This window comes from Ceratosolen solmsi, unplaced genomic scaffold (genome assembly GCF_000503995.2).
Source record: "Ceratosolen solmsi marchali unplaced genomic scaffold, CerSol_1.0 scaffold47, whole genome shotgun sequence".
NCBI lineage: Eukaryota > Metazoa > Arthropoda > Insecta > Hymenoptera > Agaonidae > Ceratosolen > Ceratosolen solmsi.
In genome coordinates, this window is record NW_011948419.1 from 7,231,352 (window position 1) to 7,250,812 (window position 19,461).

Consider the following 19,461-nt stretch of genomic DNA (forward strand, 5'->3'; position numbering starts at 1 on the left):
TAATTTAAAATTTTCATATACCTATTTTTCTATATTATAATTCAATATTTATAAACATTGATAAAAATAATTTTATATTCCGTAACATAATATGAAAAATTATAATATAAAAATTGAAAATTTAAAAATATTTCGCTAATGAATATATGCAAAGTTTTCTAATAAAAATTTTAATTATTTCGAATGAATGAATAAACAGTTTGGATTTGACTTGTAGACATATGAAATTATATATATTTTAAAAATATTGTGTATACAAATGAAAAATGTAATAATAATTAATTCTACTTTCAATATTCCTATACTTACTTCGTTATTTCTGTATTTTATTATTGTATATTGTTATTATTGGTAATTGCCGATTAATTAATAATTCTTTCATGCTAATGAAATTTTGTTGTAAGTATGAAATATTTTTGATTATATATTCTGATTTTAATATGCCTCATAATAATGACAATGAAAGTAAAATATTATTATTTAAAAAATATATTAATACAAATAATTATGATGCAAAATTAATAAGTTGAAACATAGAAAAGTCTTATTTTTTAATTATAGCCATTAATTTCGTTTTTTAGTTCCTTAGACAATTAATAAAAAAATTAATAAATTACATAGCTACTAAACATATTTTATATATGCTTTACTATAAAATTTAAAAGATTGGCGATCCAAATTTGAAATTTTTTTTTGCAAATAATTTAAAAAATATTTTGTGCATCTTTAAATAAAAATAACTTTACCATTTTGAAAACTATTTTCACAGTAGTTTGTTTCTTTTTTTTTTTTACATTTCTCTTTTAGCTTTCTAATTTGTTTTCGGTTCTTCGCAATTTTTTCTCGGTATATGCAGCATTTATTATTTTTCTGTTCTATACGCATACTTTGACACGTGGTGTTTATTATATTCAACACTTGAAATAGGAAATTTATACTCACAGAAAGTTTCCGTTAATTTTCTATCGGCGTAAAAGAGCAAAGTTAAATATATTCAAAAGCATATTACTAAATATCGGAAAAATGAGTATTTATCACTACTGCGATTGATAAAATTTGTTTGCCAAACATAAATATCAATAATTCAAAATAAATCAGTAATAATTTTGTCAAAATCTATATTTGTGAAATTTGGAAATATATTTAAAATTTATAAGGAAATATATCTCATAAGTCTATATTACGCATTTTAGTTTATTTAACATAAAATTTATAACAATTATTGTATAAATATAGTTGAATTTTTATAAAATATCTGTAAAATACATTATAAAATATATTAAACTAGTAAAATCAAAATTGAATAATTTTAATTAAATTGTAATAAATGTTGGAAATAGTAATGATGAAATTTAGATGTTCGACGCATTATCAGCGTAAAATTATTTATATAATTTGATTGTATTTTATGAGTCATATTATTATCATCATTTATGTATCATTTTATCAGCATAAGTTACGTTATAGAAATATTTTTTATATGATATGACCCAGTCAATTTTTGAATACAAAGTTTAGCTATTGCTAGAATAAATTTTTACTATTTAAGATTATAGTTGTGCAATTGTATTGTAATAAAATTTCTTTTTTTACGTGTAAGGAAATATGAAAATAATAACATAAATATTTACAATTTAATAATTTTAAATATGCGTTGACGCTATTGACAGAATATTTAATACGAAATTTAATGTATTTATATCTTTGTGTACGTATAAACATTATATTTAACCATTTTTCTATTCATTTTATTTTATAGAAAATATAATTTCTTTGAAATTCTTTAAAAATTTTGTTTACAGGATATTCACAATGTACTTTAGCTATTCAACTAATCGATTTTAGTACGCATTACTATTTAAATAAAAAATTTAATATATACGAATTATGCCAATAATTTGCAACATGCGTTAACAATACGATTCTAAGTACTTTTCAATTCTTTAATCTAAATGTGAAAATAAATTATGTGTAAATTATTGACAAATTTTAATTATAATTCGTTTTAAATATTTGTAATGGTGCTAACCTCAAAATGAATTATTCATTATGTTTTCAATATTTAAAAGAATTCACTTTTGTTCCTTCCTAAATATTGAATATACGTATTGATATAATTTTGTCAAATAAAATTAATTTTCAATATATTAATTTATAATTAAAAGGATTGATTTCTAAAAGTTTATATGTAATTTTGATTTTAAAATAACTGAAGTTAGTTACATGTTGCACTGTAACGAAGTTTTTTATATATTATATTTCTGAATCTTTTAATTTCATTATACTGTCAATATTTTTTTTCGGTAACCTAACCTTTAATCAATTTAAAGTTAATCTAAATTCTAGTACAAATTTTGATTAAAAAATAAAAAATCAAAATGTTAATGACTATATTGAATAAATTTATATACATTTAAGTAACACAGATATTTTTGAAAATAAAATTTTAAATTTAACAAATTTATTTATTTACAAAGAATTAAATTAATATTTTATAAGAATATAACCAATTATTAAAAAATGCAAAATAATAAAAATGATAAAAATAAAGAAAAAAAGCATTCATTGGTAGTAAATGAAATGTTCGATGTAAATCGAATCAAGTTGGATAAGCTTTGTAAATGTGACAGAATTATATCAGATTGTGACATGAAATTTTATGATTTGTCTAAATTCAACAAGAATAAAAAGGATATTAATTATTATAATGATGAGTATAATGAAGATTTGGAAGATGAATTTTTTAAATTAATCTACGTACTCGATCTACCAGAAAGTACACATTCGTTAACTAAAATTGAAACAAATCTTCCATCATGTTTGAAATATGGATTTCGTTCTGGTTTAACACATATGTATATGCGTAAATTTCCACCATTAACACGTGGTTATCAGGTAAGTATTATTCATAAATAGTATTTAATTTTAAATTACACAATTCTTTTAAGAATTTTATTAATATAAACTTTATAAAGTTGCATTGATATAAATTTATTATTAATATTAATACATGATTAATTTATATCTTACTAAACTTCTAAAAGGGGTCGGCAATCGCAGTAGCAGCCATAGCAACTTCTTTTTTGGTGAAGCCACAATGCTGGAATGAATTTGTAATAGATCAAGTGCTTGAAGATGGTGATACATATTACAGCGATTCATATGAAAATATAGTAATTGCAGATAGGCGAACATTAACATTACAAGATTTTAAGCGACACATAAATATTCAAAACACTCATCGAATTTTTTTGAAAATTGATGGTCCCATTTATGCTGGAACGTTTAGAACAGATTCACCTAAGGAGCTTCACGTTGCTAAAGCACTACATTTATTTTTTAAAAAATACGATGCTGGTGTTTTAACTTCTCCAATTTTAAATATCGCTATTTGGAAGAATGAAAAACATTTTCATATTTTTGATGGTCAGCCGAGATTAGATAACTGTGATATTTCTGATCGTGAGTCAAATGGAACAGCAAAATTAATCTTAGTGCAAAATTTATCTGGTGTACTTTTCATTATTCTTCAAAAAAGTAATATAAAAAATGAATCTTTTACAATTTATGGAACTACGGTTGTGAACGCAAAAAAAATTTCTGAATTACCTGAAAATTACGAAAAATTTCTTACTTTACCTCAACGTCGACCAAGTGGCTACTGTATTCAAGAAACATTTCGTGCCGTGGCTCAAGGTACTTATCACCTTCATCATCCTATATTTCCCGGTGAATTTTGTGGTCGAGGACATCTGATAGTTGCAGTTTCGGCGCTTATTTATTCAAAACTTTTAAATGCTAGCAAGTGGACCACCGCCATTATTGATCTCATTTTAAATTATTCGAATATATATTTGACAGATATAGTGCGAGTACTTGGTAAGACATTGGATGATACTTTTGAGATGTCAATTAATGACTTATTAACTGATATTGTTTTTGGTGTTTATACCGCCAAAATTAAAGTTGAAGAAAATGTATTTCCTGGAGAAAATAATAAGTCGAAGGAAAGTATAGAAGACTGTATTCGTAAATTTTTTACCACTTATTCACTAGGCATTCTTGAAATACAGAAAACCTTTTATGCTATATGGAAAGGCAATGACAAATTTTATTTTTTTGACCCATTCGCCTGTGATAGCACAGGCTTTCGCGTTAGCTTAAACAATCCTGATGATGCAGATCAATATAAAAAAGCAGCAGCCTGCATTACAATGAACTCCTCCATCAATCAACTCAGTGAAGTAATAATAGAAAATACAGAATATATAGATAAAAATCCTTTTATAATTCATGGATTTCATGTGTTATATGTGAAAACTGGAATTGCCATTGATGGTTCAGATGAGAAGATTGTATTTCGTGAAAAGAATACTTATCGTAGACCTTCACGACCTCCGTCGCCGTCTTTAACAGAAAATAATGAATGCGGAAATCTTGCTAATATGCCCGTAACTCCAAGGTTTGAAATAGAAAAACCAATAAGCGAAAAAATACAATATCCTGAATTGATGGACGGAGTAGATCAGTTCGTTGTAACATTCGACGAATTAAATACTGCAGATGAAATTGCATTATGTTCAGATTCTACATATTACGAGATTGTGAAACCGCACAGATTGATTCTTCAAGGAACAAATAATTGCCTGGATGAACAGTTTAAAATACAATGTCGTGGACGGCAAGGTTTAATAATAGCTATAGCGGCATTAACTCAAGTAAAGCAGACTAATGTAACAAATTGGACTAGTATTCAGATAGACAAAATAGTATCTAGTGGTAATGGGGTATATGAAAAATTAGCAAATTCAATAATTGAAGCATTGGAAAAAGAAAAACCGGAAAATAAAAAATTAGATACAGAAAATACCAAAAAGTTTAAACCAAAAATATTAGATCATTTAGATCTATCAATGTTACAAAAAACAATTAAAATTAACGATACGCGTATAAACATCGCATCAAAAATGAATATTATCGAAGGTGAAGCCAATCCACTAATTAATTTGGAAGAAGCTTTTGGGCGATATTTTGAACAATTTAATGAATTGATTTTAGAAAATAAAAAATTAATTTATAGTGTTTGGAAAAATAACGATAAGTATTTTATTTTTAACCCTTACGGATCAGATAAAAAAGGTTGGCAAAATACAAGCACTCCTGCTGCTCTTTTTGTTGTAGATTGTGTAAGTGAACTAATAGATTTGTGTTACGGTTTTTTTGAATTTAATGATTATCATTTTATATTTCACTTCATTCAAATTACATTGTTTTCATCTAATGAGAGTAAGAATGATACTGCTATCCTTCCAAAATTTGAAGTATTTGAAAATTATAAAACAAAATTTTTACCAATAACTGACGATGATTTAGCCAAAATTAAGCAAGAAAATAAAAATATTGAAAAATCCGATAGAATTAATAATTCTACAATTAAGAATAATCGATCTGAAAATGCGACTGAAACTATAGAAACAACTATAAAAACAAAACCTAAATCAAAGGAACCTGCAGATGCAAAGAATGTAGTAACGAATCTTTTCGAACATATTAATGAACCTCAACAACCCAATGCACCAGTAAGATTAAATTTTGCTCTTATTACTGGTATTGTAAAAATAGAGCAGGTAAATGAATGCAAAATGCATGAAGAAAATCTTGAATTATTATATGAGAAACTGAAATATAATCATCCTCCTCCTTTTGTTATGCCACCTAAGAAAAATTTCTGTAATCTGTTGGATGTCAAGTTAGCTTCAAAATCAATACATTCTTTGCTATCTAGATTTTCTGTTGATTCCAAACTGTCGATAAAAGAAAAAAATATATTACAATCAACAGAACAGGAAGCAATTATTAGCCTTTTAGAGAAAAATGAAAAATCAAAGGTTATAACACTTCCTTCTAAACAATATTTTATTTTAAGAAGTTTACCAAATGGATTAATGCCAATTAGAGCAATTAACGAACAATTTATACACGATGAATGTAATGAAGAGAAAAAAATTGAAGAAGAATGTAAAAGTAAAGAAAAAGAAATTGAACTGGTACAAGAACCAAAAATTTGTCCATTAATTATTCCATGTGGATCCTGCATTAAGACACCTGATCCTAAAAAGTTACCCGATTGTCCAGAAAATTATAATAAAAAATGTTCGTTAAATACAATGGAAGAAGAAGATACTGTATTAAAGAAACTTGTTTGTAGCACAGAAAATCTTTTACTTGAAGTTATGTTGCCTGATTTCAAAGAAAATGTGGTAAGTTTATTATTGAAATAACGGTATATGAATAATAATATCTTTAAAGCGAGATAAGTAATATATTTGAAAAATAAATTAATATTTAATTATGTTTAAATTAATTCATAATATTCATAATTCCTATACAGTTTGAAAATGAAAAATATATATCAATAAATATAATTAATTTAGAGAATTTTAAAATAGAATAAAAAATATAGAATTTTTTCTTTTATGTGAAAGGACAATCATGTATTATGGAAGAAGATTTTACTGTTATTATTAGAAGTTAAAAATTGGATTTGCATAAGCTAAAATTATTAAGAAAATTTTGTGCATTTTTACTTTAATTTATTCTTTAAATGATGTGCTATTAAACATTCATTTATATAATAATATAATAACATTGTAATAAATTTAAATTTCTTCATGATACATATTTCTAATCTCTATATATTTTGTAAAACTGTGAATTTGTGTACGTATATAAATAGTAAAGATTTGATAATTTAAAAAATAATATTTCTATTATGTTGTTCTTTCTGATTGGTTATACTTTTCAATATTATCGTAATTTAAACTTAATATCCCAATTTTTAAATATCTTCTTGTTAAAAAATATAAAGGATTGTTATTTATATATATTTATACATATAAAATAGATAAGCACTGATACATATTCAGTATTTTTTTTAGTTTAATACCCAAAATAAAAGAATACTCAACCTATGTTCAATGCATAGTTGTAAAATGATGCAATTTTTAATGAACTTACTTTTTACGTAATTTTTAATTTAATAATATAGTTAATACTTATAAAATAATTATAATGATTATCATTTTTCAAAAAGCTCAATAACATAATAATACTGATTTATATTTTTTACTGTTTCTAAACTTTTATATTTACTTTTTTGTACTTTTATTTTTGACTTTTATTATATGTTCTGAATTCTAATATAAATATATACTATTATAATTATTAATACTAAAAATAAAATAAAAACAAAATTCCTTTTATATAGCGATTTCAAAAGATGTATTATTTAATAGAGTCCCAATGAACCTTAATACTTTAACATATATATTAAAATAGTTTGTAATCATTTGTTCTGAATTTTATGATAATATAATAATTTTTGTTTAAGAGCGAATGGCATTGCGATTGTCAAAGTGATGAAGTAGTTGATAATAAGGATATGGAAATTAAAAGAGAAAAATATTTGGAAATAATACCGTGTGGTTTTAAAGTAACGGATGATGAAAACATTGGAATAATAAATGCGAATGTACATCTTGAAGATCGTACTGAAATTAATAAGAGTCATTACAAATCTTGTTACTTCTCTGCCATAATTTGTATTCTCACCAAGATCAACCTGGATGTAAATAAATTTAACTGTGACGTTCTTGATAGATTTATTCTAATTGCTAATGAAATAACTATGGGAGTTGGAAATTTTAGATATAAAATAATACGATGGTTTCGAAATTTTTATATACTTGGAGTAAAGTGCAATATCATTGTAAAGCAAATACAATATTTTGATCCTGAAAATTATGAGTTTGATAACATTAAGTGTTGTTTACAATCATTTTTTTGTAAGCATCAATCCGGTATTCTTGTTTTCGAAAATATATCCTTCGCCTTTTGGATTATGAATGGCGTATATTATCTATTCGATGCTTATTCGTGCGACAAAAATGGTCGTGTTAGTAATGACGGCGCCGCGTGTCTAATGGAAATCTGCAATTTTGAATCCTTTGTTTGTAGAATTATTGAAAATACTGGAATTTCGTCGAGTAAACCTTACAGACTCTATATTATTTTAATAACTCACATGGAGAAAAAGGCTAAACGTAAGATAAAAAAGAAACGCTTTAAGACTTGTAAAGCACCAGAAATAGAAGAGAATTGTTCAACAATAGAAGAGACGAAAAAAACTGAAACCCAAATTAATAAGTTAGAATCAGAAGTATCTTTAAATGAAATAATCGATTGGATTACTGATGTAACAATTGAAAAGTCACTGGAAGTTACACCCTTGGATACAAAAATTCCAAAATTCTTGGCATTCAAAAATTATAATGCATCTATTTTAGAGGTTCCCATTGCAAACAATGAAGTTGAAAAAATGAGACTATTATTTTATGATAAGAAATTCTATAAATACTCCATATTTAGGCAATCTTTAGACTTATGTGTAATTGCATGGTCACAAATTTACGAGCCGCAAACTTGGACAACACAGACAATTCAAGCTTTGTACGAAACAAGCAAAGACTACACTTTAGACAGTTTATTAGCATCCGAAGACTCTACTGTTTCACGTATCACAGATAATTTAATTACAGAGTTTAATATAGCGAATTATAATTTCCGTGTGGCATTTGCTCCATTACATACAGGCACATTGTATAGCAGCACAGGTTGGAATTTAGCTATGTCCATAAAAAGAATTTTTGATTCACAAATTTATACGGGCGCTATTCTCGTATGTGCAAAAGTACATATTGGTCTTATGAGAATAGAAAGCAGATTTTATGCTTGGTGGCTGGTGAAAAAAAACAAAAGCATTAAAATAATTATTTCTGAAAACAAGGAAGATTATTTAAAACTCATAGTGAAGGTACACATTTATATTATAAATTATTATGAATCTAACTCTACTATTTTAATGAATAGTATCTAAAAATAGTATAAAACAAAAAATAGTTTTAAAAAATTATTTCTAATAAATTCATGGATTAAAGGATTTATTTAGAATATTTATTCTATTTTGATTATTATAATATCTACGTATTATATTATGAGAACTATTAGTTATTATTTATTTAAATTCAATTTTTTGACAAAAATAATACACAAAATTTTTATTTTTGAAATTATTTGTTTAAAACTTCATAAGCTACAAAAAGATCAGAATTTTCGGAATAAAAAGAAATTTATATTATTTTCTCTGTGTTAGAAACAATTATTTTTATTAAACTATTTTTTAGCTTTAAACTTATATTTAAAAATATTAGTAAATAAAATTATATATTCACGTAAAAATTATCGTAATTTCAATTTTAATATAATTTTTAGGAAATAAATCTACCAGTCGAGATAGAATTTTCAATAAGAATTGTAACGATATCCTATGCAAAAATGTTTGGTCCAAATTGTAGCGATCTTGAAGGTCTTCACGAATTGATAACAACTTCGGTTTCGGAAGCAGAGATTCACAGGAAGCAGACTGAATACTACTGCTTGGATGATATTTTTCGAGTTGTTGATAAGCCACAAACACCTCTTTTTATACTCGGAACAGTAGCGCTAAGTGAAAGAGATTTAGTGATTGAACCGTATATTAAGCGTTGTTACTTCGTTGCGCTTTTTTCCTTGATATTAAAAAGAGATATAATCCAAAATCCTTTGCCTGGAATGATCGACAAAGTATTAGAACTTGCAGAGAGTTCTTACAAGTTATTTGAAAAACCAAAATTCCACTCTGAGCATATTTTAAAGGATGTTAATCTTATGGATCGTATTTTCGATATACGTGATTGTGCATTTAATCTTGTTCATTTACAAGACGAAAAGGGATCGACCATTATCTTCTTTGATACCATTCGAAAGGAATTAAAGCAGTTTTTCAAGAAATATACCAGTGGCATTATTCAGTTTTCTAATTGTTGTTACGGATTCTGGTATTGCAATGCTAAAAAGTGTTACTATTACTTAGATCCATATCAATGCGATACCCAAGGCAGAAGAGTAGGTTTATGTGGTTCAAGTTGTCTCTGCATTTTTCCATCAATCAGTTGTATGGTTTCACATATGAGCTTAAACCAATATAAAAATACTACTGGGTTTTTCATACATCGGATACACGTAGAATCGGTAAATTCATCACCATACGATAAATTCCAAGAGGACCCTATCTGGGTTTATCTAGATTATCATTGGAGTTACAGACATACTATAAGCAAGAACAGCCGAAAAATTAAGAGCTTAAATAATGAGAATCTCATCGAAAAGTCAAAAAAATTAACGTGGAAAAGCTATATTATTGAAGTACCAAATGTAATTTATTCTTTATGGGGATCAATTGGTGCATTTGATGTAAAATATTGTAATCAAGCTGGTAAGAATCAAATAGCTATTGCTATATCTGTTTTTGCTATGTGTAATCTCTGCCAACCCTCTGAGTGGCATTCCACTATTTTAAATGCAGCTGTCATTTTCGGCAATTATTACTACAAAAAAAGTAATAAAATCCATCCAAGATGCTTGAATAAATTTAATTTGTTAGACTTTATTAAAATATCATACTTCCAATGGAACATAGAGTTTAATCTGGATGTGTGCGGTGTTCTTTATGCTAGCAACAATGAACGAAATCTTATTGATGCTTTTAAAATGGCATCAAGTAGATCTTCAAATATTTTATTTCAATGCGACAAAAAAATATTAGCGATTATTAAGACGTCTGACGCTTTTTATGCGGTAGACTCATCATGGTCTGGGCCACCACTTTTTAACAATAATTATGGGGCTATATACGCTATTAGGTGTAAGAATATGAACACACTGATATATGTTATAATAAAAATGCTTAATACAAACCAAAAATTAGAATTTAAATTTACACCTGTAAAACTCACTTTTACGCAAGAAATGTGCCAATCAGGAGACAAAAAATTTCAATTTAGCTTAAAAAAACTACTAGAAACACCCGTTCATCCTCCAAGTCATACAATTGTCTTTCCACATCTTGTTAGTGGAAGCATTGCAGTTTCGGATGAAGATTTATATATGTGTTATAAGAATAGTCTGAAGTTAGGTTTAGCTAATTATATGAAGTTTAAAAATTTATCTAGGGAGATAATTAATGAATGTAAACAAGATTGTTGTTTATTTAAAAGAAAAAAAAAGAACAATAAAAAAATGGAATTTCCCAAAAATTCCAAAGCTTCTCGAATATCATCCGAAATTGTTTCTATTTCACGAGCAGAGGTTGTTTCTAATTTATCAATTTCTAGTTTACTAAATAAAAATATAAGTCATGCAAAAATTTTAAATTTAGTAAACAATAATATGCAAGGCAATAAAGATAAAAATTTATGTGACAAAAAAAAGAAATTCGAAACCAGAAGCAGTTTTATTTATAATGATACACGAAAATATTTCAACCAATATAACAGTGAAATGCAGAAGGATGTATATAATGAAAAGATTCATTATACTTCTAATTTAAAAAAAAAAGATTGTTCTTGTTTGAAATAAGCGAAAATAGAATAATAAAAATAATAAACTTACATTAAAAGTTGATGGTAATATTTAAAATTTTCTTATAAAAAAAAGGATTTTTAATATATATTAAAATTTACAGAAAGATAAAAAATTGAATTGACTGATAACTTATATTTGATAATCATGACTCAACTTTTATATTATCTATAAAATTAATTCTAAATTACACTATATTGGTATATATAATCATATCAAATATTTATATATTTAAATATAAATTATTAATAAATAACTTTAATAGTCTTTTAAATATTATACAAATAAATCTTCTTTAATCATTTTACGAATAGAAAAAGCACAGATAATTTTTTATATTTTATTTATTTAACAAGATAAAGACAGGCTAAATTATAAAATTGATAAATAAAAATTTAAGCATATTTAAATGTACATAACTAAACTCTTAAAATATACCTCATGTATTATATATTCAATTATGTTACAAACTAAAAATATCTTATCAGCGTATATTATATTAATATTATAATTAAAGTCATTCCTTATTGAAAATTGTTACCATAGATATGATACTATTAATATCTGAAAACCAAAACGATTATTTAAATGACTAAAAAATTCTTTCATATTTATGTAAAACAGAAACCTAATCAAACTAGATGATTTTGTATATTTCTTTTAATAAGTTATTTTTACTTTACTAAAAGAAATACACATGCACACATACACATGCACAACTAATTCTATAAATTTATAGATAATGAATATATCTAATACAGAGTTTAGAACGGATCTCAATAAAAGGAAATAAAATTATTATTATTTAATAAAAATAAATTAACAAAAAATTAAAGTAATAATGAATCATTTTTAAACTGAATCAATTATAATAAGTAAGAAGAAAAAGAATCTGAGATTTTAAATGGATATTTGTAAATTAGCCAAAATATACAAAATAAAAAACTTTGTTGTCATGTAAATAAAGAGATTAGTTTGATGGATCAAATGTAAATTTCATTTTCAAGTAGATGCATTTAAAAATAAGAGATTATATTTAAAATGTTAAAATTGTACAGATATTAATTGTATCTTTCAGTAACTATTTCATAGACATTATTGATTTATATGAGTAGATATTATAGTAAAAGGTATAAACTAATATCAATTATTTTAAAGAACTTACCAAATCGAATACATATTATTAGTAATATTTAATTATATAATATCTTAAACCTTAATGCTACATTATTTCGTTACATTAAAAACGTCACTTTTATAATGGGATAAATATTCGATTTAACACAAAAAATATTGTTTCTTTAAATAGCTATATTAACTACATTATAGTTACTTATAAACGTTTTTTCCGAACGTCTCTTATAATAATTAAATGAAATTCATATTCAAGTTTCGATTAATAAAATAATTTGATTACATTACATCAATTGTACTGGAAAGGTTCATTTATATGCACAACCACTACTTTTTATAAATCTATAATTGAACTTGTACACATATACAATGTAATTAGATACGTAAGAACTTAATTCGATCTTTATTTAGCAATACTGTCATGCTAAGTATTTCTACAGTCAGGCGTTATATCTTAAGTACTATGAATTTATATAAATAAAAGTAACTGCAGTTACTTCAGTTGACAATATAATACATTTTTTGTCGAAAAAGGATATTTTATTCATTTATATTATTAATTTATAACTGCTAAGAGCTAAATATAGAAAATAAATATATTAATGAAAATTTTAAGTGCTTGATTCTGCGCAGGCTAGGTGACCAATATAGTTATTAAGAATGTTAAGTACACAAGCCGTATCTAACTTGCCTATGCGTATATAACTTTCGACTTACAATTGTTTCTACAAAGATATATCAAGATTAACTCATTTATTAAGTGAATAATTACATAAATTACCTTATCATTACTATCATTCGTCCGCTCAGCAAAAATTAGACACTTGACTCACTACACATATAAATTTAGATGTATTAGGTTACAAAAAGTAATTGTACTCTATTGACTATCTATACACTAATTTACGAGTTTTTATCATTACATAGATTATAAATTATTTAGAAGATTTCAGGAGAATAGTAGTATATAATTTATTATGATTTGAAAAGTTATTTTAAACGAAAATAAACGAATATAAATGATTTTTTTATAAATTGACGTAACAATAATGATAATGATAAAAATATTTTATCTCATTGTTTTGGTGTTATTACTTTGTATGTCTTTAATTTATCTATTAACTATTAGTAATATATATTATTAAATTTATTAAATATATATTAAAATTTGAAAAGAACATAAGTATTTTGTTCACACCTACTAAATTAATTATTTGAATTTAGTAAGTATATATATGACAGTGAGTTAATAAAAATAATTTGTTTGCCCAGCTAACACAATGTAATAATGACAGTCATCGACCATGCTTATATTTTGCTTTAAATGAAATCTTAAACATCATTATATTTGTATGCATAAAATGAGCTTGTTTTGCCGCGTTAAATATATTAGTTTCTATCGTGCATTATTTATATTCTATGACACTATATTTAATTGATATCTTGATTTCCTTTAAATTCGCGCATTTCATTTTGCAGAGCATTACACGTAAATACTAGTTTATAAAATAAAGCAGTATAACCGACGTTATTTTGTTTGCAAGTATAAAAACTTATGTTACAGAATTTGTACCTTATTATAATGTATACCGTTTAATTGAAATTAGTAAAAAATCAGCACATGATTAAATCAAATAGACCAAAGTAATATTTCGATAGTATAATGCAGAAACAGAATATTTATATAGCATTATATCAACGGGAGTCAGATTTAAGATTTAAATTAAACAGATTTCTCCACTTGATAAAATGTGAAGAAAGTGAGAGAACAACAATGAAAAGAAGAGTCGGAGTCATAAGCGAGGAAAGAAAACTGATCACATTGTCCTAATCGCATTGATTCGCGGTTATCTGGTTTTGCTTTTAATAAGGGATACGTAAATTCGGACGGCATTTTATTAATCGAAGTAAAATTACTTCTCGGACAACGGATGTTCCTGGTTTTCGGGCTTCGTGTAGAGAATCTCAGCGTACTCGGTCTTGTCCTCGGTTAATCTACGCGGCGCACCCTGCTGCTTTTGATTTTGGTGGGCGAGGTCGAGCTCCGCGTAGACGATGCCTCCCTCGTGTCCAGTTGTCAACGCTCCGGCGGTCTTCTCGCCTGATGAAATCTGCTGAAAAAACAATAAGTTTTGTCGCTATCTTTCGACGATGGTATATTACATCTTCTTTATTCTACTATTAGTTCCCTTCGGGCTCGTACAAGAGCCTAATTATCATGCCTAATTATTACGGATAAAGTATAGGCATAATTACGCACATGTATTTTCTAAGAATTACTTCATAAAGGCTTCAGTTAATTTCATACAAATGCTTTTCGTTAATTTAACAAAAATTTTCTTACTTACTAATGCAATAATACAAATGTTAAATGGAATAATAAAATATATTTTGATTAAATAGACGTTTTAAATATTTGTATGTGTCACACCTCAGTAAAATTGAACTTTTCTTAAAATAATTTTGAAGATATTTTATTAAGCTTATTCAAGTACGACTTTAAAAATATAAAATTAATTTAAATTCATTTTTAAAATTTACAATAGTTTCATATAATTCCAAATAATTCCTGTAGAATTATCAAAAATATATATTACTGATATATTACAATGCATTCAGATAGATTAATAATTGTTCAATTAATTGAATCAACACTACTAAATAAAAAAAACATTAATTCTTTTAGAAAAATAATCTATAGTCTATTTATAGCAAATTTATTAGATATGAAATTCAGATTTTAATAAGTGCTAGATGTTTATTATATATAAAGCAAAAGTATTTATTAATGAAGCATATTCAATAAATTCAATATTATTTAAACTGATCTATTTTTGTTTGTATAAAATAACATTACAGTTATTTTGAATAAAGCATGTATCAAGATAATATTTTTCTTACCTTCTCATCATCCATTGTCACGATTGTTCGTACCGTATCGGTATCAGTACCGGTCACCTTATCCTTCTTCCGCTTAAAAAGTTGGGGAAGACTGATCTTCGGTCTTATCCGTCCCCCAGTTTTTCCTATATCTACTTCACTTCTTGAGTAATGTCCAGTACTTTCGGTGTCCGTTCTAGTTGCAATAATATTTTTCATCACAATTATCATATATATGACATAAAATTAATAAGCAAAGAAAAATTTAATTTAAAAGTATGATACAAACGATTTATTGAATGAAATTTGACTTATGTTGCTCTTTGAATTTTTACAGTGGAGTATTTATTTAATGGTAAAATGAGCCTTTCTCATTAATAAACATAAGTAAATTTATATTTTTATGTTTTATTTTATTTTAATTCTTATCCATAATTTAACATTATTAATAAAAATTGCATTTATTTCCGAATTTATCTTTATTTATCTTTATCTTTATATATAAATATTTATATAATATTTATCTTCGAATATCAAAATTTTATTTTCATGTTATTTTAATTATTCAGATTTTAAATTCAATTATTATTATCATGAATTTTATCATTATCAATATTTTTTATTGTTATTCATCTTCTTCTTATTGTTATTATTATTATTGTTATTAATCACAATCATCATCATCAACATCATCGTCGTCGTCGTCGTCGACGTCGTCATCATCAACATCATCATCATCATCATCATCATCATAATCATTATTCTTATTATTATTATTATAGGACAGAGGATTTAATTAAAAAATTTGATATAATATTTATAAAATCTAAAATTTATTCAGTTATAATCAAAGTTTCTGGAATTTATTTTTAGGTTCTAATGTAAAAAGAAAATTATTTGAACTCCTTTCGAATCAAACCAATTACGTACGTCTTTATTGTTTGTTGAACTGTTTAATAATAGTTTAACAACATAAAGGTGCTTATATAATATTCAATTTTTCAGGCGAGTCTTAATTTTCACACCACTATAGTTACTTTAATATCCGAAGATCATATAATAAAAAATATCCAAGAATATTCTTTGTTCTTGTTGGGGTCGAGAATCAGATATCCATCAATCTTTGGTTTTTACATAAAGAAAATTAGCTTTAACATCTAATTAGAGTGCTCTATCAGGTTTTATTAGTAATGTGATGGAACATTAATTATTAGAACATTAGTTAGGTTTCGATTGCAAGATGAAAAACATCAATATTTCGATAAAATTTGAACAAAATTACCAGAAATTGGTTAGGGCTGTAAAAACTACAGCATATAATAAATATATTTTAAGCTTTGATAAATCTTCCATGGAAAGTGTTAATTCGAGAACTGAGGCATTTCGTGTTATATGTATAGATTAATATTAGAAATACACACTTACAAATATATAAATATACTATATACATATATATAAATACATTCTTCCACAATTGAATATGCAGATTAGCAATTATTTTTTTTTTTTTTAATTAGTTGAAAACACTTTGAAATTATGTATTTTCTAGAATAATTTTTATAATTTTACTACGTTTACATTAAATGCCAATATACATAACTTTTTTCAGTTTCTGACTAAAAATTTTGCCTTAAATAAAAAATATAATAATTTTTAAAACTCATTCTCTTTAGAAAATTTTATGAAAATATTAAATTTAATAAAATTAAATTTAACAATTAAAACAAGGAACATTAAATTCAAATATTTAACAGTATACATAATATTATAAAAAGCCCTACGTTTTTTACTGAATTATGTGTAAAACTTTTAAATTAATAATAAAATATATTATTTTAGTCTAACTTTAAAAAGTTTTTTATATGAACTAAACATTTTAAAATAAATTAACTAATGACTTTTCTAATAATTAATTATTTGAAAGAAGAAAAATTCATTAGTTCCTTTAATAATAAAAACTTTAACTATGAAGATTTTGTATTATAATTTATAACAGATAACAACAGATTAAATATATTTAACAACAGTTTAAATATATTCACTAGTTTTTAGCTTCTTAAAAAATGTGTTTTTAGTTATTTCGTATTTTTCTTTAATTGTATTACACACATGCCCAAATTATCCATGTATTCTCTCTCATCAATTTACTTATTAAGAATAAGACATCAGTTTATTACAACTATTTATATTATAAAATGAAATTTTAATAAAATCTCTTTTGATAATTTAATGAAATGAAATGATAAGAACAGCATGAGTCGCTGTATAGCGCACTAATAGTGAATCCTTGCAAAGAAAGTATTAAATGTAATTAAAAATTTGTTATACAATATGATAAAGATAATTATTATTCTTTTATTTTTCAATTTCATTGGGTATCGTTATTATTTAATAAGAAAAGATTGTTTCAAATGCAGTGGCGATAAATATTAATAAACCCAAACGATGACATTAAAATGGATTTATTTGTAGCAAATAAATGCTTACGTCTATGTATCAAATATTTAAAAAAATGAAATTAATAATAAGAGATATAGAAAGAGAATGAAAATAGTTTGCCACTTAAAGCGTAATATATCACCAGATTACCAAAGCTAATCAATAAATCACATGCATCCATTAAGCAGAAGAAATGAAAATCATTTGGCTCATCGCTCATCTCCAGAAGCCATTAAAAAATTTTCTATAAAACAATTGAACAAACGGTATGAATTTTAAGCTCGAACGCAACGAATGAAATTTTGTGAAAAAATGTTATATTTTTCAAAGCTATCTAATTCTAAAAGAATGCAGACTGAACGTTTGCTAAGTAAAAGTGAATGCTTCTTGCCTTCGCGGACTGGCGTCGTCTGTTTTTGGTTTGACGAAGCGAAGTAGATTAACGCTCTCCACCGGTTCCGCAAAGTCTCTGTAAAAGGTGCCAGTCATACGAAAAAATCGTAACTACGTTTTTTTTTAAATGAATTTTTTTCTACCCTATTTTTGTTTCTGTAATAACTTGTATTAGCCATAAAAATGTAAGTGTATTCGTATGTAATATTGCAATCTTTAAATATAGAAATGAAGTGTGGCTACTTGAATAAAAAAGCAAATCTAAAACAACAATATCTACAATGTATTAGTTACGGGATTGATTTGTACATTAATTTATTTCAATACTAAGCCATAAAATTTAGAATTTACTTACGACTCTCCAATATTTCTTTTAATTGATCCACCTGAAATTAATAAAATAAATGTAAATAAAAAATTAAATATTTACAATAAATTTACAAAAATAAAATTATTATATTAGCCATTATATAATTTATATTTATTATAAATAAACAAAAAAATGAAGTATATAAATTATATTCGAATAAGAAAAAACCAATATAATAATTAAAATTCCAAATATTACCTGTATGCTATACAAACTATATGCTACAAATTTTATAGTTTTTTATATTTTTTTATACAGAAAAAAATAATGCTAACATACTATTTATGTCTATGAATATATTAAAATTTTATATATTAAATTTCATTAACATCTATCTATTTGTTATATAGCTGTTATCGATAAGTAAATTATACTTTATTTGCTCAATATAAAATTGAATATTTTTAAATAGCTGCTGATTTTTAAATTTTCAAAAATTAAATTATACGCTGTTGCATATTAAAGGAAACGCCATTATGACTACAGTATTTTTTGTTGTTCAATATAGGCTTATATAGTAAACAATAAATTAGAAAAGTTAAACAATATTCTTTATGACAATATAAATATTTTAGGTATTAAAAACTGTAAAACCCATCCAATATATTTAAAGCAAATATTTTATTTAAAAAATCATATGGTTCTTAAGTATAATATCATAGCGATGAGTGAACTTATAATTAATATTACATATAGCTTTTTTATATATTAATTTTATTTTAAATCTT

The 19,461-nt window shown here is 24.7% G+C and overlaps 2 protein-coding genes across 2 annotated transcripts in view; one reads left to right on the forward strand and one right to left on the reverse strand.

The window, feature by feature from the left end:
* The first annotated feature begins 2,520 nt into the window (after positions 1–2,520).
* On the forward strand, positions 2,521–12,162 carry LOC105360826 (uncharacterized). Its single transcript, XM_011497826.1, has 5 exons — positions 2,521–2,895; positions 3,045–6,260; positions 7,391–8,872; positions 9,331–11,244; positions 12,142–12,162. Exons 1-5 carry the CDS (start codon positions 2,521–2,523, stop codon positions 12,160–12,162), a joined length of 7,008 nt encoding a protein of 2,335 aa, XP_011496128.1.
* A 1,734-nt stretch (positions 12,163–13,896) lies between these two features.
* The window catches only part of Fas3 (fasciclin 3), a 354,642-nt gene continuing 349,077 nt past the window's right edge, over positions 13,897–19,461 (reverse strand). Inside the window, exons 9-12 of the mRNA XM_011497827.1 lie at positions 18,719–18,749; positions 18,362–18,439; positions 15,553–15,727; positions 13,897–14,765 (exon numbers count right to left, since the gene is read on the reverse strand). Coding sequence (XP_011496129.1) covers positions 14,565–14,765; positions 15,553–15,727; positions 18,362–18,439; positions 18,719–18,749 — 485 coding nt within the window. The 3' untranslated portion in view covers positions 13,897–14,564. The remainder of the gene's footprint in view (positions 14,766–15,552; positions 15,728–18,361; positions 18,440–18,718; positions 18,750–19,461) is intronic.